The following is a 25,350-nucleotide window of genomic DNA, read 5'->3' on the forward strand; positions in this document are numbered from 1 at the left end:
GTTGCGGTTGCACTTTGGAGGCCCTTTGGAGAGTGTTCGGGCAGTTCTGTTGGACGTCGTCTGACGCGCTGCTTTCGCTTCACGATATCACTGTGCGTGTGAAACCGATTGAGTGGCGTGACACGCTGGGCGATCGTGTACACACGTGCCCGGCACTTTTGGTTCCACCACTGATTACAGCGCCAGATCTTTTTCGGTTCACCACCCGATGACAGGACCATTTTTTCGAACACAAACGGTTGTCCGAGGTAAAGCAACTGTTCCTTGCCGCGCATCGTTATCGAGAACACTGCTACGCTGTGCTCTGACAAATTGTCGGTGGCTTCGCACAGTTTCGTTGATGCAATCCCTTGAATGGTGAGAACAATGAAGAAAAGAACGAAATCGTAGGTTAGATAACGGAGACGCGAGTGTCAATGGATACTAGTGCATTGAACACCAGTACACTACCGTCAATAATTGGTACTAATATTTAGGAAATAAATGTTTTATTTCGGTAATTACTTCTCTGGGGAAAAGTATATTTGGTTACGTTAGTTTCGTTTTAGTTTTGGTTCTAAGAAGCTGGATGGTTATGTTGATGTCGGTTAAGCTTCAACGCGCCATCGAGCAACCGTTGTACGAGTCGTGCCTGACACCGGCGATTGTTCTCTTTCCACCGGCACACCCAATTCGTGGTGGTTCGAAAACTAGCCTCCTTCCGGTACGAGAAACCAAGGAATTGCATGACTTTTCCTCCACTTCCATTATGCACGATTTGAAAACGCTGTTCCGTCAGCCATTTGCACGCTGGCAGATCTTTGAAGGATACTGTAATGAACAAAATTGTAAATGAATAAAAGAAGAGCCCGAGTAACAAATAGAACAGGTTGTATTGTTCGGAAACAGAGAACCAAAATGTAACATTGCACGAATAGTTCCGCTAAGAGCGTGCTTTTTATTCCTCCATTTATCCCGACTAGCACCAGGGACGCATTTTCGTCTGGTTGTCTTTTCCCTTGTAACTAACATTCCAGTCCAGTGGGGCATGGTTGTGATGCTTTTTGCTAAACTTAATACCTCCCTCGCCGTCCGTTACACAGCGAGCAGCACAGCGTCCCGGATAGCCGAGGATCGCACTGCGGCTCGTTAGTGGGTTCGCGCACACCCAGTTCGTAGTGTTGGAAAATATTGCCTTCCGCCGATAAACATACCCCCGACAGTGTAAATTCATTCCACCCTTGCGGTTGTTGATCAGTTGATAACACACATCATACGCGAACGAGGAACGGAGGATACCTGAAAATTACAGAATAACATGATTAAAACTGAACGGCCAAGGCACCAATGAGCAAAACAAGAACTTTGTAATTTGCTATAAATGCATATTTAATCAACGAACCTACGGTTTTGGAGAATTTGTTTTAACTTCCTTTATTTCTTTTTAGAGGACTATTACTACTGTTGTTAACATCTTTGTCTTTCCCGTCCTCTGCTCTACAAACAATCTCTTCGGTCCACATGAAACCAGTCGTCGTTTTATCCTGTGCTTTGGGAGGATGGTTATGATGATGTTCTCCAAACTTAATCTTATTATTGCACTCCGTTGAAACCCGTGCTTTGCACCGCATCCCCATTTGTGTATTGACACCCTTGCAACAGACCCAATTCATCGTACGATGGTAGCGCTTCTTCTGGACGTATGCGTAGCCGCGAAAATGCAGATTCTGCGTTCCGCGTCGATTCCGGGCGAACACTAACGGAGCCGTGTACCAGCATTTCGGTACCGGCGTGCAATTGTTCAGCGCTGGTGGTCGCTTCGGGATAGACGTATGGTTAAGTTGAATATCTGTAAGGAGATGGAAAATCATGAATGATAAGACAATAACTTTTCAACATTTTTTTCACCTTCCACGAAATCACTGTTAAAATGACCATTAAAATGAAACGCATTGTGTGGCGGACGTCCACATTGTAGCATTTATTTCAAGTCCCTTTTCTCAAAACATTCAGCACGCGCGTTAGTTTTGGAAATAGCTTAGACATTTAGTTTCCTCAACACTTTCGGTTTTCGAAAGCATTAGAGCTCGTAAAGCCTGTCGCCCACGTTGAATTTTGGTGGTCTCCGGTCCATGCGTGTGTTTTTCGTAGGACGATACTGCATGGCCTTTCCGGATGATTAAACGGCTGTGGCATTTGTTCTTGGTACATCTGATCAGAATATAAAGAAAACGTAACGCGTCAGTGTCCCCGGGCCTGGGCACGTGAAATTGATGAAACATAGTGACTGAATTTCACTATATCCTCACCGTATGCATCGCCAATAGTTGCCTCGATTCTTTCGGTACAAGTAACCATTTATCACCAGGAGCGGATATCCACGCTGGCTAGAGATGAATTCCATCTTAGAAAGAGCTTTAAAAAGGGACAATAAAAGAACAAAAGTTATATATTTTTATAAATATAGTTGTGTTGACCATTTGATCTGCAAGTTGAAGAACAGTGAAATGATATTCCAACGCTGCTTTGTCGACGTACTGCCTACAGTTTATTAAACGTTCTAGTGATTCTTGAATGAAAGCCCAGGGTTTCTGGCTTACAGTGGCGTCTCACGAAGCTTCTGGTAGTTCTCCACTTATTGTATGACCTTTTTTCTTCTTTGGATCTTTCGTGGCAACTTCTTCCAGGTGGGAAACTTGATTCCCTTAAGATCGAGCATCACAAGCTCGGACTGCGAAATCCGCCGGCGATCATCAGGGTGGCAGTGGCTCGTTTCCTTACGCACTATGTTACCCTCACAAATCAGGCGTCCGGTACACTTATTTGTCTTGTACCGTATGCAGAGCCAGTAAGACCGATCGTCGCGGGTTCGCTCGCAGCGGTAAATGAACCGATCCTTAGTCAGTAGCGGCGCTCCACGCTGGCTTCGTATGCAGGGGAGACAATTCCGATCGACTGCGTCTGATTCATCGAAAAAGGAGGAAGGAACAAACATTTTCGTAAGTATGAGTTATGTATCTGAAGTGTTAAAAATCACAAATATAACACAACTTTAACATAAAACGTGTTAAATACAATAGGAATTGACACAGTAATGGACACAGGGTTTTTTTTTGATGAGGCATCGCATTTGCATTTGGAATGATAAATACTGACTACATAAATACACTTCAAGACTGCGGCTCAGAGGTAAATATTATCGAATTAATATTGCGATAGATAACAAATTAGATAGTTATTTAGCCGTAACTAACGCACATTGCATTAAGATGAATGAACTTTGCTCCTGCTGTTGCTTTGTTGGGCTAGTTTAGTTCTTTATGGCATGCAATTGTCTTCGCTCAACAGCAATTGAATGCACAAAGCTCCATTTATTGCCAACACTTTACATTTTATGCAGTTCCTAGTCCATTAGCCGCTACAACTCCACCACAGGAAGGGCACACTGTTCTATTTTGGCTAATGTCATAGTAGAAGTTAAGCTTGACGGCATCGTCATATCTCCCGAAGCTTCAACAACTTGACTTCGTGTTTTAACAAAAGCCGTTTGTTGCTGCTGCTCTTCTTGATACTGCTGTGTATTGTGTAGTAGCTCGTGCTCTTCGTTGGGATGATTTCTGCGGATAATCCACTGAATCTTTTCCGTGTGTGGCAGATGATTGTGCTGGGCCCCGGTTAACGCACTTAGTTGGCCTTTCTTGATGACACACCGTGCCCTGCACCGTTCTTCCTTGATTTTGCGTGAATAGTTATGGCACCGCCAGTAAGCAATGTCGCCACGCGTACTGTGGCAGTTGTACAAGTAGTCGTTCAGCACCAGACAGGGAGTCGACCACGGACTCTTGATGAATTTGAGCTCGGGTAGTGTGCTACTTTTGAAGGTTTCGTTACCGCCAGAATCATTGACATGGAGACGGTCTTTTAAAATGCATAAAGAAAACACAGAAAAAGTCATTAGTAAGACACTGCATGCAGCATCGCGGGTACTTGTAACGATAGCTAGAAGCAAATAATATTATCTGACTGACAAGGTGTTCTTAAGGGTTTCAACATTTCTTCGCTTTATTTCCACTTCAAGGAAGCATGTTCATTTGAGTACGCTCTTGCCTTCATGCCACATTGCGTCTCTGCTGTATTGTGTATTCGCTATCACCAATGTGATTAAGGATCGTAGATGGAGTACTGCGTATAGAGCATCTTGCCATATATCTGTTTAATCTCCTGCTGATGGTTGTGCTCGCCGTACTGTCCTACGAGCCGACCATCGCGCACTCTACAGCGAGCACTACATGGCGATGGATCATTCCGGCGGTTCGAAAACGTGCAGCGCCAGTATGTGGTGTTGGTCGAGTGAACGCGTTTATTCGAGAAGTACAGGTATCCCTGATACAGTAAATGTTTTCTTCCCCAACTGCTCTTCACAAACAGCAACTTGTCGCCATCGTAATGATGATAATCCAACACTTCCCCATCATTCCCAGCTTCCGTCCATTCCATCTTCACAATCCTGCGTTGATCTATTTGATTAAAGAGAACAAAAATAGCGCAACTATGGACTTCTAGTAGTTTGATTGCAAAAAAACAGTCACGTCTATTGAAGCAGTATTTTGGTTGAAACGTTTGTTGTAATTAACAAAGCAAACTAAAATCTATCCGACATCACCTCCAAATAGCAAATGAAAACAATGCATATGCATTTTAGATTGCACTTTCGGAAATACGACTTTTTTTACTTAATACGAACAACAGACCTTCCTACAATGACATGCTTTTATTGTACTTTTTTTAACTTCACTTTCACGGCAAATGTTGCAAGCCGTCCATTGGACAAGACTGGCCAGCTGCTGAACGCCTTTTTCTTTTAACATCAAGTGCTTTGAACGATGGTAAGTCTGGTGCCTCCGCTACACGGGAAGCCGACGGATGATCGTGTCTACCGCGAACACTACGGATGTTGTGATTTTCCGTTGTTATTCGTGAAGGGCACGTTTTCATTCCTGATCGTCGATAGCAACACTCCCAGTAACGCAGATTGCAACGTTTCTGATTTAGCGTGTAGGTATGGCCCATATAAATAAGGGACTGTTTGCCATTATCTTTCTTTACAAATGTAACAGTCGGTTGGCTCGGTTTTACAGATTTCACAAAATGGTCGTGTGTAGCTAAAAAACAAATAAAGAAAAAGGTGTGAAAAATTCACTAGACACCAAAACTTTCTCTACGAATGAATTTTCTCATGTACAAAGCCTGAATAAAAACCCAAAGTCTGAAACGGTTAATATTATTTATAAGACAAAAATGTACCATGGTAGAGTACACTTCTTTCAGATTTATTATTATAATGATTTTTGCTGAGAGAGTTTTAGCGTTGGTATGTATTTAAAATTCACGGTTCCATCCTTAACAGCAGCGAGGATGCGTGTCCGTTCGTCGTCATGATTATGTTCCTCTAGAATTGAAAGAAAATGAAATTCATAAGCCATAGCAAACCAACCAAGACCAATGTCATTGCCATCGAAATGACAAAATGTGTTCCCGATAGCATGAGCCACTTGTTAAGCTCCTTGATTAGTCGAAAGTAGGACAGGTCAAGGAGAAGGGAGAAGGGCTAGTATAGGAACTAACCAATTGAATCAACGTACCATTGCCGTTCGAAATGTAGAGCGTATTAGAAATGCTTTTCAACCGTCCGCGACATTTAAGAGACCGGTTGTGAACGCATTCCCAGTAGATGATGTTCTTCTGGCGGCCTTGTCGACGCAAGTTTGATCGGTAAATATAATTCCCGTGCACCAACTGGTAACCCCCTTTCCGACTACTCAGAAACATGTGCTGCTTGCCGTAGTTGGTCTGCTGATTTTCAGTTCCCTTTTCAAGGTGTTCATAATTGTCCTTTTTCCTCAACCGCACCTCAATTGAATCTGTGAACATTGGGGTAACGGTTTAGGATTAAGCCAAATAAAAATGGAAAATATATAAGTTTATGAGGACTTAAATGTAGCTATCGCTAACGGAAGACGCTTCGCATAAAATATGGTAATGCATAGGATAGAGGGAAAGCTAGAGTTTCCTGGATATCAACGCATAACTACGAAAGAGAAATCTATCTTCCGTTCCCAATGCATTCAATTACACATTTCGTATGTTTTACCGTTGTAAGAAGAACAAAATAACCTTTCTTTATTAATATCAGAGATCAAACCTCTGTTCAAAGCAAAGGATTTATACAGCAGTGATGTTGCGTTTGATGGTTTAGTTAAGTTTGATCGTTAACAATTTTTCTTGTGTCTATGGTTGCAAGAGCTTTCGAGTGTGTCGCCACCTCTTCCTTTGTCCCATCGTTGACATTGCCGCTGCTCGCCCGCAGGACAATTTTATATTCTTCGCCAGCATCGATTACATCCACCTCCTGTTTAATCGGATCGATCGGATCGCGCGTGTAAATGTTTAGATACTCTTCCAGATCTTCTGGATAATCGTACAGCAACTTCTTGACAATCTTGCTCAGATGATTTTCGTGCTGATGCTGCCGTCTTACACTGATCAATTTGTTCTGCTTGGTAACGCATGTTGCTCGGCAGTGATATTTCAGCAGATCGGAACACCGCCAAGTAGTTCGACCATTCTGATGGGTGATTTTTCGGTTATAGATATAGCCACCGTAAACTAGCTGAGCACATTTCTTTTGCGAACGGATGAACTTCACTACGGCTTGATTGGGCTTGTAGGAAGATGGAAAGGATGATCTACTCCGAGGCTGGACGACCAATGAGCAGTGTTCGACATCCTTCTTTGACTTCAATTTAGACCCACCACCAATCGACGGAATTGTTCTCGTTCCTGTCCTTTCACCTTTTGATAGCGGCGACACACGGTGTTTCGGAGCACTCAGGCTTAATGAAGAATCTCCGTAACATTCGCGATTGCTCTTGGATGCTGGTAGTAAACCTAAAAAATTGGCAACCAACAAAAACTACATTGGAAAACTGCACGCAAAACAAACCAAGGATGGATGGTTAAATGTTCAAGTGGGAAAAGAAGAACCAGTTTTCATTCAGCCTCAAAGGACGAAAGGACAGGACAAATTGTTCGGATTATGGATATTACATAGGTACCTCGTATCGAAGGTAACAAAAATAGCTGCCGTTCCGGTTTAACATAACGATTTTATTCTTTTCATTTTTACTATTCGTCCCTTGCTATACGGGATTGAATGTATCGCGGTGCAGGACAATTAGCTGGCTTCGAATATTTTCCTCTTATCAGTTTTAAAATCAAGATTTAACATCTTGTTACACACATAGAAAAACGTACATATTCAACAATGGAAGGAACTCAATATTAGAATCGGGAATCTATACTTTACGGAAAGTAAAACCAATATTTGAAACAAAATATGTAATTACATAGATATCTTCGGTGAAATATTTCATCTCCACTTAAATCGAAATATGTACACATTTTGTTTTTAGTGCGGCAGATATTCGTTAAGATTACTTTTTGATAGAGTAGTAGGCAACGCTCTTCGTTGTCACGCAGCTGGCCTGGATTCGATTCAAAGACCGGCGTGACATGGGGATTGGAGCGGGGCCAACAACCCCGCCCGTAAACACAATGTTACGGTTAGCAATAAAGCTTAACATTGTTTTTGTTGCAGGCCAAGACCGCTAGGCGATTTCAATTGGCGGATACGCGGAAGCAGTAAGCAGTAGTTTCGTAAATTTCTGGCAGATTATCAACAAACATTTTTCAGCTAGTGTGAATTTAATTTAAATGTACCATCATTAGCGCCTTTTAAGAGCAAAAAGGATATTTTAAATATCTAAACATTGCAACCGTTGGACCATTCAATAGATAATATGTCGCAACGAAAGAAAATGCGTTCGTAATACTGTCTGTAATTTGCTTTAGCTACATTCTGTTGCTGAAATTTTCTCGTGTGAATGAGTTCTGCTGAAACACAAAATGCACAAAAAAAAGGTTGATTTGGACAATCGTTACAGAAAGTGGTAACTCATTTCGTTTTTGTACTGGGTGTGGCGCGTCCGACTCTAATTGGGTTTTCTCGAAGCAAGAAGCACATCTTTTACATTCTGCCGGATTCCACTTCATCTCGTGATACTTTGCTACTCTGAGTAAATCCTATAGTAATTTTTGATGATTTTCTTTTTGTGTGAATGACTTTGTTTGAATATAGATACTTTGCGACGTGAGGAGTCGATGGGAAAACCACTATCATTACCTTTACTGCTACAGCCAGCTGGCCATCTTTCCAATTTTTCCTTCTTGATACTTGCACAGTTAACATCCTTGGCCAAAATGCATTGAGGTGCTCGCTCAGATGAATCGGAAATCATAGATCCTGATCCTTTCTGGATTAGCGATGGTTTTGTATAGATGTGCAATCACAATAAAATTGCCACACATGAATTAAACACATCATCGAGCACACAAATGAAAAGCAGATCAACCATAAAAGTATACATTTTTATATGAATATCATCCATTCACAGATTCACTTCATTTAAATATGTGATCTCAATAATCGAAAATAAACGTATTCGATATATTTTTGGGTAAATAATATATTTTGTACTTAAAATAATGATAATTAGTCATCATTACATGTTTGCGAAACTAATTTTCCAAAATCATTCACAAAGCAGTTTTCCATTCGTCCTTGCCACTTCCGTTCTCTTTTATGACAATAGTGCAAAGCAAGAGTATTTGATCATGGATCATGCCTATAAATCCTTTCTTCTCTCGATTATGCTCAATTGCTTCTATCGATTGATCAAAAGGCCAGCAAACAAATCAGTTTCGTTTCCTAGAAGTGGAAAAATGCAAAACATCACACAAATCGGTTTGTCGGCACATGACATGACAAGCACAGTTTTCCTAAGCCACAAAAGTTTAAATGTTGTACTTCAACAAGTTAAAATTGGTTGATTGCATTTATTTGTGTATGCAATATAGACTGTATTATAAATCGCTTGCAAAGTCTTGCAACAGAAATACTTACCTGATCACTGCTATACAACATTCACAAAATCGAAGAGAACAAAACGATTATGTTTGCAATTAATACTATCTAATAGTGTTAGACACAATTCGATTTAATATTATTTTCAAGTTTAGCTAACGTGATTAGATCACTTTTACACAATCAACCTAATTATGACAGTTGCATGAGTGATAAAATATTAAATGCAAACATTTTCGTCCGTTCTGTCAATCAAATCAAGGTAGAAAGAACCAACGAGGACGAACAAACAGCGAAATGAAGATTTTCTCAACTTACAACTAAATTGTGTACTAAAACTAGTTCATACCCACCTGCTACCATTCGAAGAGATCCTGGACCAGATCTCTGTGGCTATTACAACTCATTTTTTCCATTTTTAGTCCCAATATTCATTCTTCTATAGTTTGATACTCCTTATGGGTTGAAATCTGGCTGACGCTGCAAAAATTACATCCATATAACTATACTTACCACCAACGGGACAGCGCCGTAAGCACGTCACTATTCCACTTTGCAATCACTTCACATGTCAAGTAAGGAATTTTATTATTTCTATGCTCCAATCAATTAAGATTGAATCACTTTTTTTCCAAAATATTTTTAAATTTATTTAATACACGCGTGATAATCTTGTTATTTTGATTGAAATAGTATAACTTGAAAGGGATTTGTAAGTACAGCATAGACTGTACCAGTCAGTAAGTTACTAAACACGTAAGTTCGCGGGGGAAGTTGAAATCTATCCTGACTGTTGTTTATTATACGCGCCGCGTTGTTACGATTTATCGAAAGTAATTTTTGCAATTCGCGAATACGAACAGTTCTTGACGGTATAGACAAGTGCGCAATGACAGGGAATGACAGAAATGTAAAAAAAATTATATAGTGAAATATAGACATTCAATATAATTGAGAAATACATTGTAACTCGCATCAGGAAAAAAGTATTGCCAGTATAAAAACTTCTCATTTCTTTAATCTAAAGCTTTGGTCTAAAATTAGTTATTTTCGTTTTTCTCATTATACATTCATCCTCGACTCGAATCTATTATTTTTACTTGATCTTTGCTATGGGCGGGAAATGGTGGGAAAAAATAACATACCTTAGTTGTTACCATACACTGAAATAATCAGGCTAGCACTTTTCTTCGGCACCTGCATCGCAACAACACACTAAATAGTTATCACTCGCGACGTACGTGCAATTCAACACTGGGCCATGAGGGTGTGGCTTCTCCACCATCATTAAAGATTGCTGATTTGTCCACTTTTCTTACTAATATTTTCAGTTATCTTAGCGAGGGTAAAGCTCAACACGCATATATTCAATACAACATACTAATGACTGTAGTTGCACACTTCGTGAATAAAAGGAACATTTCTCACAAATTGTCGTTTCGTTTCTGGTCGCATACACGGCACATACATCTTGATTCATATTTTCACAAACGATTCTTCAATGCTGCTTCCTCTTCGCACAATATTCGGGGTGTATGGGCTTTACGTATTCTTTTTGTGTCATGTTATACTACGCTATTCACTACATGAAAATATGTAATATATAAATCATAAACAAGGGGAGCAAAGATCAAGTAAATTTGGCCAGCAATAAATTATTTCAAGCTAGGCCAATGAGAAGTTGTTTACCAACGCCACTGATTTCCCGTCTATTAGTCAAAAGGGTGAAAATCCTACCTTGTGCTGCTTGTTCATTGCCAGTTCCGTCCGATGTGTATGGTTCTGCAAACCCTGATACGCCTGCCTTCCCTTCTTCGCCCTCGGTGAAGTAAGATTCTTCGTACTTGGCCATATCTCCGTATGCTTCATCCTCAACGTAGGTTCCTTCATCATCGCCTTGTTCCTGTTCCTGGTCTGCTGATTGATCATGTTCTGCCAGCGATTGATCCTGTTCCGTTTCTGCTTCTACCGTTTCGATTTCGGTATGTTCTTCGGAATAATCGGGCTCGGCTTTCGTGCTTATCGGTTCCAAGGCCATTTCAACATATTCGGGCTCGGTGGTCTGTGATGGCAGTTGTTTAACGATTTGTACAGCCTGAATTTGCGTAGTTGCTTCCGAGGGATCCAATATGTCATTGCCGCTCACAGAGAGCTTCGCCCGTTTATTCGTCATGCTGGGTGCAAGAATACGCTGGCCAAGAATTCGCTTCTGCCCAGTGGCCACATGTACCTGCTGTATCTGTTGGGCTTGTTGAGAAGCAGTGGCAGAATGGTGGGAGGTGGAGGACTGAATTTGTACTATTTTGTCATCACCACTCTCTTCGGATTCGAGTTTGTATGACTGCACCCGGCTGCGTTGTACTTTTCCCCGTGCAGACCCAGTATTGGTGGAAATGCTAACTGGTGCTGGGGTTGTGGGTATGTTTTCTTTGGCAGGAGACGGCTGCGGTGGAGGTGCGCTATCTCCCTGTTTTGTGAACAAGAAACGAACCCAATAAGCTAGTCTGTTCATACCAATCCACCACATGTCGTTCGTTCTATTGTCACACCTTATTTCTAAAACTTACCGTTTCTGTCAGCCCCTTGATTTGCAAGGCTTCAGCTGTACTGATAAATGCAGGCAAAGCGTCCTGCTTAACATTTACCTCTCCACAATACATAAACTGTATGAGATCTTTCAGGGCGGAATGGCTCACGTCTTTCAAAAAAACTACACGAAGAAAAACAAATGATAGAATTATTTTAGTGTAACAAAATACGAGCATCGGAACAACAAAAATCACGATCTCTTGAATATTTTGCCGAATATTATGATAAAAAAAGAGTTATCGACACACAATAAAATATTCTGAATGAGAAAGCGAAAAATACTCAAAACTGAACTAATATACTTACTGAACGCGTGTTGGTTTACAGGCATTTGCGTAAACATTTTTCGAAAGTATGGTGAACATACTGACAAAATTAGGCGATGGGCTTTCACCAACTGTCCTTCGGCGGCTAATGTGACATCAACAAGATCGCCTTGCACGAGCGATTCATGAAATCCGGCAGATAGGTTAGTGTTGAAATTATTCCAACAAAGTGAGAACTGTTCATCGTCCGCCATCTTGGACGACGCTGCGTTTCTGGTGGCCTGCTGGTGCGCAAAATATAATTAAAAAAAATTGTTAAATTTATATTCTTTATACAATTATAAAAGTACAGATAGATTTTCGAAATCGTTGGAGCTGAACTAATTCCGGAAAATGTCCTGGAATTATTCATTCGAAAGTCTTGGCAGATGACGCAAGTATGCGCTTCCATAACCTCTAACGGCGTCATTAGAGAAAATTCTAGAAACCCCAACTCATATCCGAAGAACTTCGCAACTATGGCGCCAAAAGTATCATTAAAATACTGAACACCTTCAAATTCACAACAATCGATCAACAATCTATTCGATTCGGTCGAAAGAACTCGAAAATCTAAAAAATTATCAACAAAAATTACCCTACCGCTAACATCTGCAAGAAATCGAGCACACTGACGCGCCGCCATTTTCTCGACATCGATTTTTCGACCGTGGTGAAAAAGTAATATGGCGACGCTGCCAACGGGTGGCGTAGCGCTAGCGCTACTTTTTGGGGTTTGCCCTTTACGCGTTGTTTATGACTGTTTTCCAGCTTAAATCCAACCAAAATGCATTCGTTACACATTTTACTTACTTTGTGCGATTATTTCACTTAATTTATTTGATCTTTAACACCAGATTCAGAGAATAAAACTATTTAAATACGAGCGGCACGGATTCCACATCCACACGCCAGAACTACCAACTCGAAAATGAGCTTGCTCGCATTTTGAGCTATCCAAGCCACCGACGCCACGACAAGAAGCTTTTCGCCTGGCGTGGCTACACGCACACCGTTGCATTGTATCGATACATGGGTTATGAGAATGGATGAGTGTGAGATGAAATCCTAACGGAAATTTTTTTTCTTGATGTTCGTTCGGCTTGGCGTCTCAACTTTAATTTGACAACTCATCGGGTTTTCGCCCGAAAGTTTGCCGTGCCGTGGCGACCAACAGCAAAGGTTAAGATACCTTGATTATTTTTTTTCTTCATATTTTGGTTTTGTATTTAGAACATTTGTTTTACATCATTGTGATTGATCCGGCAAAATGCGAGCCTTTGGCAAGATAGCACATAGCTTGGCGCTGCCTTCGTTTCTCTGGTCACAGTCGTTAGCGTTGAAAAGTCTGTCTCGTGCAATGTGTACTGCTGTTCCTAAGGAGCGTAATTTGCAGATAGGCGGCGTCCATAATGTACACTTTATTGAAGTTGGCCAAGGCAAGGGACTAATTCTGCTACCTGGCGCGCTTGGTACGGCGTTGACGGACTTCAAACCACAGATAGAGAAACTACCAAAACTATTACCGCAACATAAAATCATTGCCTGGGATCCGCCGGGATATGGGAAGTCACGGCCACCGGAAAAAGTGTTTAGCGTCGACTTTTTCGATCGCGATGCTGCAGCTGCCCACGAATTAATGCAAAAACTAGGTTTCAAGCGATACAGCGTTCTGGGATGGAATGATGGTGGAATCACGGGAATTCTGATGGCGGCCAACCACCCGGAGCAAGTGGAACAGCTTGTTATCTGGGGCTCCAACTCATATATTTCGGAGGCAGAAACCAAAATCTATGAAGGTAGGTAAGAGATGAATGTAAAGGCTATTGCAACTCAAAGTCTGTGTAATTTATTAAACAAACAAACATGAAGGTAGGTAGAATTTGTTATCGACATGGCTTACCAATACACGTTTCGTGGTTGTTTAAAAGATATTCGAGATGTGCGCAAATGGTCAGCGCGAATGCGAGAACCGATGGAGAAATTGTATGGCGTGGAATACTTTCCAAAGCTGTGGTCAGCCTGGGTCGACGGCTTACTGCAAATATATAACGAACGGAATGGGGACATTTGCAGTGACAAACTAAAACATATTAAAGCTTCAACGCTCATCGTGCACGGAGCAAAGGATCCAATGATTATACCGGATCATGTGCCGTATCTGTTGAACAATATTAAAAATTCCGAGTAAGTAGAACGTAACAGGGAGGATCTTTTTTATTTTAGTTTACTCCAACACTCGATTCTATTCTTTCAGCTTGCACGTGTTTCCCGATGGAAAGCATAACATACACCTTCGCTATGCGGATGAATTTAACGAAATTGTAGCAGCGTTTTTAAAACGAATTCCTTAGGCGCCTTGCATCATTAAATACTCACCTAGCGAGAGTGTTTTCATCCTACACAGAATATCGTTGTTAAATATTCTATTTTAGTGGATGTGTAAATCTTGCGAAATTGTCTGAGACAAATAGTATATAATTATTAGTTGTTGAAAAACAAAACTCGCAACTGATTTCTACTGGTCAACCCATAGATTGGATTCTACAACCGCTATTCCCTCCTTCCACCGCTTGATCGAGCGCTTACGTCCACCATTCGTCAACTTTCTACAGCAAATGTTTACAGTTAAATTGACCTTCCAGTAAAATTACGCAGCTAGCTTGAAAATGATCGATGTTCCAGCTCGCCTCAAGAGCTCTCGCGCTTTTATCTGATGAAAACTCCGTCAGCAAGTATTTTATACTTACTAAAGAACAGACCTCTTTTGAAATACTTCATTTAATATCCTGCCACGAGTTTAGTGATAATTATTCGCGTGAGGATAATTTACAACGAGACTTATTGGTCGCTTTGTTGAATCATATAAACGTTAAATCTTCGAAATCATGGCGTTAACTAATTAACCAATTATATCACTTTACCTCGCTTTTGGATAGCCAGTTAAGAGACGAATGTTTGGCTATTGTAGTTCAAAGTCTCTATAATACAAAAAAAGAAGAAGGATAGCCAGTTGCACCATTTTACCTGGCTTTTCTTCCTATTAACCACAGGACAATCAATCTACCTCCACCTGTAATTTTTGAACTTTCATTTTCTTTCATTTGCATTCGGATCTTAGATTTATTGAAAGTTTTTAAAGCTTTCTTCGATTTTCTTATGAAGAAAAATTATCAAACTATTTTTTTGTTTTTCGTTCGAATGCTCACATTATTCTCACTCTTCTCACAAGAGAATTCTTCTCACTTTTATGGATTTAAGGCGGAATTATGGCTCAAACAGCGCGAAATATTTCATTTGTCTCTTGGGCCGGGGATTTGAAATATACCGGTTTCAAATAAAGAAACGTTTGTCGGTTTGTCGGGTTCTATCGATCCGAAACGTTCGGCGTTCGGCGTTCGGCGGCTTGGGAAAACTCTGATACACGATGGAACATATATTATCGGTGTTTATTTTATCGATTGAACATTGCCAAGCGGTTTTGCGATCCCCACGAGGCAAGTATTTCTGTTTTATAAACTCGGCTCAGTTTGACTCGAGTCAACCACATTTAAATATTTGTAACTATGAATATCTCGTTTAACCATTTCGGTTCAAATTGTTCTACGAAAAATCGCATGGCAATACGGAAACATTACACGATTAGAACATCAGAGAAACTTTAGATGTAACATTAGCATGCAACTATAACTTCTGCTCTATGTCTTTCTTATTTCTTTAGCTTTACTCCTTTCACTCTCCTTTCGAATTAGCTGTAGAAAAAATCTTTTCTTTTTTTGTTAGCTTTACAAAACATAATTAACCGCTACTGAAGCTTTCTTCAAACATGTCGTTCTTTTTAAGACATGTTGCATTCCATCAACTGATTATTTGGTTGGACATTGCTCGAATCTTGCCCTTGAAACCGCTCACATTTCGGTGTGGTAAACGTGCGCACAATATCGTAACCGGGGCCTCGCCGGTGTCCTATTCGGACGCCCACGGTGTATTGTGTGTTGTAGTCGAGTCTGCTGAATTCATAAGTGTTACGTCGCAGCACAGCATCATGCCATTGATTGTTGATGGATCGTAAATTACTGCGACTGCCGGCAATGGCACTCCGAGTTGTTAGACATTCCCGATTCCCACGGCATATGTGTACTCGATAGCGGCCATAACCTTTTTCAGACCACGTTAAGCGTACTGCAAGGCCCGATTTGCGTGCTGCAAACTGATACCGTATCGTGGATCCTGTCGCAAGGTTTCTGGAACCGCCAGTGATTGTGCCGTCCTTGAGACTGTGTGAAGGCTTTGGTCGCTTGTAGTTGTAGCCAGCGTCGCCCATTAGTAAGTTATCCAAGCTCGCACTACCTTCCGTGGTAGTGTTCATAAGTTGCGTGCTTGCGCTTGACTTAAGACGACGTTTTCCATAAACGCTGATGGCTTGTATTTGCAAATAGTAGCAACGGTTGGGCAACAATCCTTGAATGTCATAGTATCGAGTCGGCTGATGAAGTGGACATATCCCCGATAATTTGTCAGTCAATATTTAACTACTTTCATCACATTCGTTTATGACACTTACCGCGGATATGGTAGCCGTTTCTTTGAAAAGCGACGAATTGTCTGTTCTGGATCGGTTGTCTGTAGCGTTCAGAAAAACGCTCCAACTCAGCTTATACTTCTCAACCGGCAGATCAGACCGCGAAAGACTCCAGGATACGTGGCAATTGTACGTACGGTTTTCGTTCAATATAAGCGCCCCGATCATAAAATTTTTTGGAGCTTGTGGGGGGTTGGGTTCTTTAAATATATGAAATAAAAAAAAGGTAAGTAGAATCTCGCAGTCATGCTCAAGAACATCGAATGAATTGTGTCGCAGGAATCAGATTTTGAGAATTTTAAAATACACCATAACCAAAAACTCGCTGCATAGACTAGTTTGACAACAACGGTATTTTATGATGGGTGGCGAAATTTAAAGGATACTAAAAAATATTGCTGCATACTTTTACTAAGCTGGAAAGGCCTTGAATGTAACGAGTATCCACGGGTTCCCATGGCATTGACAGCTGCGACGCGCACCTGATACCAGCGGCCTGGTTTGAGCTTGAGGTCACCGATGTAGCGTTTGAGGTTTCCTAAGTCATCCTGGATGAAGCTGCCAGGTCTGTGAAGTTGCCAGTCGTTTTCCATTTTGTGCTCTGCATATATCGTACCGATGTGGAATCTCGATTCGACGACGTAGTATGTGGGACTGTTTTCTTCCTCCATCTTCATGTCCCAACTAATTTGGGCGGCACGATAGTTTTTTCCCTTCTCCAGCAGCAGCACGTGTACGGGTATTGGCGGCAACCCTTTGATCTTATCTAAATCGTGTGGGCTTTGACAGCTTTGCCCACAGGAATGCGCACAGCACTTCTCCACTCCAGGACACTTATAGTCTAAACCATCACACGTGTTAAGACATAGACTATCGAGAGTGCTTGGAGGGTTTGGAGGGCAGTCTCCATACTTTTTGTAAGCCGAATTCTCCAAATAGTTACGCAAACACTTGTTGTGGCACTAGATCATAAAAGAACATATACAGTTGTAAGTTAAACATCTGCGTACATGAAAAGTTAGTAAATGTGGTTAGTACATCTCATTTGTAATGTTCTATTGTTTATGTTGAATTACATCCAAATGAAGTTTCATCCTGTACCTGTTTGTCGTAAGTACAATTTGATCGACATCGTGCTATCAGTAGGTAGTCGGTTCCATTTGTGCTGGTCAAACTTGCTGCCAGCACGGCGAGTGTTATGTACACAAAACAATGTTGAAATATTGCTAGTTTTAGCAGATAGATCTTACTTCGGCTCATCTGGAAGGATGGGAAAAGAACCACTAAAATAAATGAACGATAAAGAACACTAAATTACCACAGCAAGTTCGCATTTATTGTTTTATGGTTGAGATATTTATAACTATGGCTTCATATGCCGCGTTTGCAAAGACCATAAGGGGAAATTAACCTAAAATGCACATTGTACAATAACCGCTTTATGCATTATTAATATCAAATTATGCCACATTGATCATTGTAATCTTAAACAATTTTGTGTAAGATTATAATTTTCGAGTAGTGCCCATGGTCACTTGGCTGACAGCTCATGTTGGGGTATCTTCGCTTCACAGAATTAACTTAAGCCGAACTTAAATATGAAAAATACTTTGTAAATATTGCAAGCATGTACTTTACGTTGTGTCGTCATACACTAATGTTTTCTGATTAGCTCAGCTTCATGAGTTCAACACGTTAACCGTATTGCAGTTTGTTGCAGTTGTAAACTCCTCTTTTCTAACGAACTTTCAAACGCATTTTTTTGTCGATGCCAGAAAAGTTGCTGTGGGTTTTCTGTTACGGGAGTTGCTTTATTTTTCAAAATCAGCGTAACGTAACGGACTGGGAAGGTAACGAGTTATGATGAAAAAACCAATTCGTTCGAAAGAATACAAAACAAAAATATACTGCTTTAAATAAACCAAAACACAATGGCTGCGGAAAACTCTTTAAATTTAAAAATAAAACATCCAACTCCAGCACAACGGTAAATGTCAAGCGTAAGGTGAAACGGTACAAAGGTTAACTTCAATAGCCACCGGGTTTTCCATCATTCGTCAATGACTAACCGTCTGCCCCTCTTAAATAAATTCTTAAAACGGAACTGTGCCTTCGCTTATCGTTACTCCGACTCCAATATGTTCTTCCGGGTTGTGGCTCTCGTGTGTGTTACGTGCATGACGAAGTTCACAGGATTATAAAAATAAACAAACAAGTCGCTAAAACTGAAGCCATTGAAACCCGTACTAATGTTAAACAGGGTTAAACAGGGTTGCGCGTGGTTGAATTTTTTGCTACCGATGCATTGGCACGAGCAAAGTACCAGTTTTGCGCGAAATTGACTAAATACAATGCAAGCAATTGCGACATGCTTTGAAACCAACGCGTCACGCATCGTTACTGACGATAAGGCACTTGATATCGTTTGGTGCTGTACAATTAAATGTATCATTGTTTCACACATTTGATATCATTTACACAAAGATATCAGTACTAATTCAATAGGCTTCAAAATGATTTTATTGAACACAAGACTGAAGAAAAAGAGCAAATAAACATTTGTAACTATTTACTGTATTCTAAAAGTGTTGCGTTTTGCTTTTAAAACTTTTCCGAATGCCAAAGCTTTTAAGTATTAAGCCAAACCAAAAGAATGCGAGTGCTAGAAGGTCGAATGAAAAGAAAGCCATCACTTACCTTGACCTACTAAACAACGACAAGCGCCCCGTTACGATTCAACGGTAGTAGTGCTGCGTTAAGCAACGACTATCGAAGGATGAAGAGCAGCTTTCTTTCGTCCTGAAGTGTGTGCCTCGTTGGCATCGGATTGGCCTTAACACCACGTTCGGCAGCAGCAATTCAGATGTACGATGTTGCAAGTTTGCGGCGTCGATCAATTTCCAATCTTCACAATCTTCGACCGTGGACGATTTCGGTGTTGACAACGTTTACCTCTTTTTAGCACTGGTGTGTTATATGGCAAAACTTACACGTAAAATAATTTAAATTCTTTCGATCGTCACCTACGTTCAATTATTGCACATGAACACTCGGCAAGCATCACAATCACAAATCAGTGCAGTGTGACCGATAACCACTTTGGTGGGTGCATCGCAACTCACGGCATAACGGAATCTCTAATTAATCGAACACAAACAATACTTCCACTCACTGTACACTTCGGCATGTGCATTTGCTGTGCGTGTGGATTTTGTAGTAGAAGATATGCTGTGCGGAAGACCAACACCAGAGATGGCTCTTCAAATATTGAAGAAGTTCGGGGTGAAGGATTGCCGATGCATCGAGCAGGTTTTGGTTTTTTTCATGCACTAGCGTGAAGTGCATACTTGCAGCGCATTGTACGTAGCGATGATGGTGGCTTTGGACTTTGGTTTCACTGTTCACACTTTTATGCTAAGATCACGTCGATGGACTCTCTGGATAGCGCAGACACTGTATGCAGAGTAGCTCCTGGCAAGGCGCCGGTTTCAGCTGCCCACAGCCAACAGCAGGATCCCGTAGAAGCTGCATAAGCACGATGGAAGCAGTCTCTCGACACGCCGCTGAGAGGTTCGTTCGATCGTTATCTGCATCGCAACTGGAACCTAATTACTCATCACTCGATGGCGCGGTGTCCCCAGCCGCCTGCTAGCGAGCCGTTCGGTCACGCATGCTTTCGGCGATGCAGTACACACCCCACCGAGAAACACACGGCTTAACACGCACGCCGCCGACCGAGCTAGGATGCAGAAGTGGCGACCAGAAAGAAAGGGGTAAAAGCGGATCTCCACAGATTCCACTGCACACCGAACTGCACCACGACGACGGGACCGCGAGCGCACACCGCACAACCGACCGACAGCCGTGCCGATTGCGGAATGAAGCCTTTTCCCTCGAACGCCGAGCTTTGGTGCGCCGCTGCACTCAACTGCACTCAAACGCAGTGTTCGGTAGAAAACGCGAGAACACGGGTTCGCTACTCTCCGCGCCTGGCATCGGGGTGTCCTGTGACGGCCTCTACACGAAACGAGGGCGACGGCTCGATCGTTTACGCAAACATGCGTGTGGTGTGTGGTTTATGTGCAGCACATTTCGCTACGCTGGCGATCTCCAGCGTGCCAGCGTGGTGTCTGGCTTTGGCGGCGCGGATAATATGTCAACGCGTCTCGCACTCGTCAGGAGCGAGAGTGCAATCGGGAATCGGGACTAGGTTTGGAACCAGAACCGGAAAGGAGGTTCGTGAGTTCTCGTGTATCGTTCAGCAGCTTCGCGGAATTTTGCTCTAAATTTAATATGCCTAGCCGGCCCCAGCATTCTTGACTCTGACGCAAAGTTTAACGAGAGTACGGTTCTGTTTGAAAACAAAAACAACCTCCTTTAAACGTGAAAGTTCAGCTGTACCGCTGTAATGAACTAAGCATAAATCTCAACCTTTATCCATGGATTCGCCATGTGTACGATAAATTACGTCTCGTTCGATTGCCACTAGCCAACGGAACCTACACCCGAAGAAGAATTTACAAACTTCTACTACTTCTACACTTTGTTTGGTATTATTCGCAAGAAGCTGATGTGCTATCGCACCCCGAAGCCGTCTTTTAAGATGGAGTAGACCAACGACGAGAACCAGCAATTCTACCAACCTGCGGGCAAGCTCAATTGCAATTTGTCTAGGAACAGGGTGGCATGCTGCTTAATCGATTCCGTGGCTGGTGAATAGTCGTTGACCGGCAGGACAAAGTGATACTTCAGCGTTCTGCATTGTACAGCAACCTTGTTACAGTTTGAATAAAATCATATCAATATGGTGTTGCCATGTTTAACAAACCAACTGGAAAATTCAGTACACATTCGTCATCATTGCGGCACAATGACTCTCTTTAACCCATGCCAGGGCCGTCGTGGCAGGAGTAAGAAAAAGCAAACACCTCTGAGTCCGTGAGACGTTACTTTGCGGTTATAGGGCGTTACGTCAAGTCGTATAAATCAAACACGTTTCTGACCCGACACGTCTTGTCACTGCATCTTGTTCGTTCGTCAGCACTAAGATCGAATCAAGTAGCCGCAATAGGAGCGGGCTACGGGCAAGAGGCCCTTCCGCCGTGGGTCCCTGTCCACTGCTGCTCGTCAGGCTGCAGCTTTCGTGTGGCTTAGCTGCTACAAAACTAGGCGAAGCGAAGTCCACTCCGTATTCGCTTAGTTACGAAGTCCGCCCCTTTGACGGCGCCGTATTAGCTTTCGATTTGTTGGTCATTGACAGCTTCATCACGCGGGAATGCTCAAACATGGCACATGGTCGGTGCATGCAACACACGGAGCCATTACCGTGCAATTGGCAGAAAATCAACAAAGTATGTTCCATCCAGTATGCACTTATTGTTTATAGCGCTTCCCGCTTAACTAAGTGCACGCAGTACTTTGGCAGACGGTTTTCGATAAGTATAAATAAAATCGTCCTTCGTGGGAGGATTTTATTATTGAAAATTAATAAACAATAAAGCATAATGTTTAGCAATCAAATGAATTCACACAAAACAGAATATTTTTTTTTCCGTAATATGTAGCAAATTTTTCTGTTAGATTAAAGCATCTGAACATGTGGCTTTAAAAAGTACAGATATTATTTCTCTCTCGTATTTATAGCAACTTATGAGGGCGGGATTCGGGATCACTTGCACGCATTTATTTCAACTCACCAGGGAGATGAACTAGCGATGCTTGAAGGTCTAGCTACCGGTCCGGCCAATCGTCAAACGAAATTGCTTTTCAATCAAAATCCTTCCGATGCCTGTACATCTGGGCAGAGAAGTTGGTTCTGGCCGTTCGACCTGCGCATATGCCTCTAGGTAAGGAACCGGGTCACCGGAATGGTTTATTTGTGTGCATAAGGAAATTAAACGATTCCGAAATGAATGAGCATAAATTACCGAGTACCTTCGGAGAACGTTATTATTGACCACAGCGAATGCGTCGGGCACCGAGAGATACGGCCAGCAGTCCTCGGCAACTTATGGATTCCATTTCAGTTTATGTTTTGCTGGCATTCATGATACCAGAACCGATGACCGTGATATTGATGATGATGGTGCGATTTGTGCAATGAAATGGATATGATTGGTATGTGAGATTGTAGTTTCTGTTGCGGTTTTGCGGCAATGACAAATATGAACCTTCTTTCACCAGTGCTTTATCGGTCGTTCGGTCACAGAAAATGTTAGAACGAATACGGAGCAAAGGATAAATGGAGGCGATGGAGATTCCTGCCAAACTAGGACGCCAACCGGCTGTTTTTGTTTGGTTTGTTTTCGTATCTGCATCATCTGAAAACGTGGCCACCCCAGGCGTCGATGCCAACTAACGTTCGACATAAGGCTTGCATGGTGGGTGCACCGTCTGCATTATGCTACGTAAAGCATCTCTGTTTGTTCTATATGTCTGTCGCAATATTGAACTAATGTCATGTGATCGCTTTTATTGGTTTTTCCAAACAACGTTTTTATTTGCAGTTTTTGCACCATATTATTTTATCGCAGGCCAGCACATAGTGGACTGTCAGCGCGTCACGATGATGATACCGTAAATCTTACGTTTTTTTTCAATTTGGGACCAGTTTCCAGAAAATGGAACAAGTTACCGGACAGTATCTCTCTACACATTATTTTAAACAAGTTCACTAGCGAGTGAGGATCAGTATGTTCTATAATGCTGCCAGCAATTTTTGTATTGCATTGTATTTAATAGAACCATAGAGGCCTAGACCTTTGTTACATTTCTTAATCATCTAACATTTGTGAAGCGCCCCCAATAACTACTTGTCCATCTTGAGAAACTGTCATGAAGTGATAACTTATCAGTAATAATGTTTTAAAAACGCGCTATACAGGGTCTGCCAACCAACATGGGCTCGTTCTGGTGTCCAGACGAAAATTTTAGAAAATGAAAAGATGAAGAGAAAAAAGATGAAAAATCGCTATAGCGAGTTTGAGGTTCATTTACTCAAAAATTCATTTACTCATGGAACGGGAATTCGGTTTATGAACAATTTGACAAAAACAGAGCCTTGTGCTACCTGTTGTTGATTCTAAAACAAATAAAGTCGCAATCTATAATATTACTCTCATGGTATAGTCTGCTTAATTTGTTGTGGTTCAATTTGTTATCACCCGGACCGGAACAATTTGTCGTTGCGGTGTGTCCTGCTCCGAGTATTCCGATGCTGCAATGTGCTAAGTGTAGTTCACCTCTAGGCGTAATCCATTTGAACATTTTGCATAACGTTGATGGATTCTAAAACGACGATCTTGCCAAAGATCTTACTTTTGCGATTCGTAGAAACGTTGCATCGTGTGCTTTTTGAAGTGTCCTCCGCGTGGCAGGTAAGTTTTGCTGATGGACGTCGGGTCAGGTTAAATTACTAGTGGCTAGTGGTCACACGATATTCTTGTCAGCACTACGCCAGCCAAAAATAGTAATTAGCTGTACAGCAAATTAGAGAACATCGGAACCGCTTAGAAGCAAAAAAAGAAACCAGAGCAAAGAGTAAGAGACAGATGAAAAGTGGTGACAGAGAGTGAGTGCGAGACACACAGGGGAGAAAAAAGTCAAGAAAAAGAGCCATGCAAAGAATCGGGACAAGACAAAGCGCAAGGATCGAGAAGATCAAGCGGAAGAACCACCACCACAGTGCGAAGATATTAGAGAGTTAGAAGATAGTTAGCCTTGAACCCGAAACCCTGCTGCACCGCAACGGTTTGGGGGCTTTTGATCGAGCATTGCCACCAGAGGAAATAAAGGAGAGCGTGGAAGGATCCGCCGTGCGCCGTGCTGAACCTGCGTGTGCAGTCCGCCGCTGGGATCAAACCGAAAGCTCTGCCGTGAGCGCCACATTCCAGCGCTCGGCTTTTTAAAAGTTCGCTACGAAAATGGACCCTTTGCTCTGTTTCGATCTCTATTAACTGTTCGCTATGGCCCGCATGATCAGAGATTGTATTTGAATGCAGTTGTGTGGCCGGGCTGGCGCTGCCCTACGCGCTTAGAGAATGGGGCGCCCTCCCTGTCAAGACAGTGTCGAATTGTGGCGGACAACGTCCGTCAGTGGTCAGTGTATGATATGCATCCGTTGCAATCTCGCATACTCTGTCTCGTGTTCTTTTTGGGTTTCTGCTCCGCCAGTTTTTGCTTTGTCTTCGGTTTCTGTCGTTTTTGCTTGTACTGCTCAGAAACGCTTGCAAGTTGACGCGCGATGATGAAGGACACGGTCAAGTTGCAACAGACCAGATACAAACGGGCATTAAAAAAAGAAAAGGGATTTTAAAGAAAGGAGAGGGGCAGAGGCCACGAAAGAGAAAGAGATGGACAGTATATATGGATAGAGAGAGGAACTAGAGTAATGCGAGGTAAAAGGAAATATTTTGAAATATGAAATTTTTTCCAAACTTATTTATTTTTATTTGGTTAAGCAGTGTACAAGAGAGTAGGTCGATAATGAATAGACTGTGTCGAGAATAAAACTATTTGCTTGATCTTGTACTAAGGTTGATTTGGGGTTTCGAAACTTTGATTCATAAACTATGTCTTGTTGTTCTACCGCCTCATGCCGAACACCGGTTACTAATAAATTAAAAAATATTAAATATGAGGTGACGATCTGCTCATGTTACTACTACTGTAAGGTACCCTAAGAATTAAAACATTCATAATATGGCTTACAACATTTGGAAAAACATTTGGGAAAAAGAATTATATGTTGAATTCCTTTGCTCCACCAAAGAAGTATACAGGTGCTCTGTGTTCCGATAGGAATGTATGAAAAGCTTTGCTTCCTGACTTGCCTGGCTTTGCTTAGGGATATTCGTCGATGTTCAATAAAAAAACACAAAAGTCTTTGACAAAAGTCGTGAAAAAGTCTTTGC

General features: G+C 41.8%; 3 protein-coding genes across 39 annotated transcripts in view; 1 reads left to right on the forward strand and 2 right to left on the reverse strand.

The window, feature by feature from the left end:
• LOC128271408 (modifier of mdg4-like) overlaps positions 1-12,781 on the reverse strand; it is a 42,395-nt gene extending 29,614 nt beyond the window's left edge. For 26 of the 37 annotated variants that reach the window (XR_008269219.1, XM_053008907.1, XM_053008910.1 and 23 more), the window contains exons 1-4: positions 12,670-12,781; positions 11,858-12,101; positions 11,530-11,672; positions 10,700-11,429 (exon numbers count right to left, since the gene is read on the reverse strand). Coding sequence is in view for 36 of the 37 variants with exons in the window: in XM_053008907.1 (XP_052864867.1) it covers positions 10,700-11,429; positions 11,530-11,672; positions 11,858-12,071 (1,087 nt within the window). In the remaining variant the exon portion in view is untranslated. Of the gene's footprint in view, positions 1-545; positions 811-1,154; positions 1,279-1,381; positions 1,829-1,894; positions 2,191-2,288; positions 2,395-2,418; positions 2,941-3,160; positions 3,898-5,300; positions 5,429-5,621; positions 5,901-6,212; positions 6,928-9,684; positions 9,828-10,699; positions 11,430-11,529; positions 11,673-11,857; positions 12,102-12,669 lie in introns of those variants that run through there. The other 11 variants (XM_053008916.1, XM_053008919.1, XM_053008932.1 and 8 more) reach the window with 11 other exon arrangements.
• A 341-nt stretch (positions 12,782-13,122) lies between these two features.
• LOC128272169 (valacyclovir hydrolase) lies at positions 13,123-14,497 on the forward strand. Its single transcript, XM_053009925.1, has 3 exons — positions 13,123-13,655; positions 13,788-14,043; positions 14,114-14,497. Exons 1-3 carry the CDS (start codon positions 13,127-13,129, stop codon positions 14,208-14,210), a joined length of 882 nt encoding a protein of 293 aa, XP_052865885.1. The 5' UTR covers positions 13,123-13,126; the 3' UTR covers positions 14,211-14,497.
• Positions 14,498-15,286: 789 nt separating this feature from the next.
• Positions 15,287-19,559, reverse strand: LOC128272367 (anosmin-1). The gene is made up of 5 exons (XM_053010163.1): positions 19,136-19,559; positions 17,540-17,698; positions 16,845-17,400; positions 16,421-16,638; positions 15,287-16,342 (listed from the first exon to the last, which is right to left on the reverse strand). Exons 2-5 carry the CDS (start codon positions 17,696-17,698, stop codon positions 15,695-15,697), a joined length of 1,581 nt encoding a protein of 526 aa, XP_052866123.1. The 5' UTR covers positions 19,136-19,559; the 3' UTR covers positions 15,287-15,694.
• Between the last annotated feature and the right edge of the window lie 5,791 nt (positions 19,560-25,350).

This window comes from Anopheles cruzii, chromosome 3, assembly GCF_943734635.1.
Source record: "Anopheles cruzii chromosome 3, idAnoCruzAS_RS32_06, whole genome shotgun sequence".
Classification (NCBI taxonomy): Eukaryota; Metazoa; Arthropoda; class Insecta; order Diptera; family Culicidae; genus Anopheles; species Anopheles cruzii.

Excerpts from the sequence above, each read along its gene's own strand:
- LOC128272367 (XM_053010163.1), bottom strand. The coding sequence starts at position 17,698 with ATGAGCCGAAGTAAGATCTATCTGCTAAAACTAGCAATATTTCAACAT. Across the intron at positions 17,401-17,539 it reads ATTGTACTTACGACAAACAG|TGCCACAACAAGTGTTTGCG; the intron begins GTACAGGATGAA and ends TTTATGATCTAG. Across the intron at positions 16,639-16,844 it reads GCCTTTCCAGCTTAGTAAAA|AACCCAACCCCCCACAAGCT; the intron begins GTATGCAGCAAT and ends ATATATTTAAAG.
- LOC128272169 (XM_053009925.1), top strand. The coding sequence starts at position 13,127 with ATGCGAGCCTTTGGCAAGATAGCACATAGCTTGGCGCTGCCTTCGTTT. Across the intron at positions 13,656-13,787 it reads AGAAACCAAAATCTATGAAG|ATATTCGAGATGTGCGCAAA; the intron begins GTAGGTAAGAGA and ends GTTGTTTAAAAG. Across the intron at positions 14,044-14,113 it reads AACAATATTAAAAATTCCGA|CTTGCACGTGTTTCCCGATG; the intron begins GTAAGTAGAACG and ends CTATTCTTTCAG.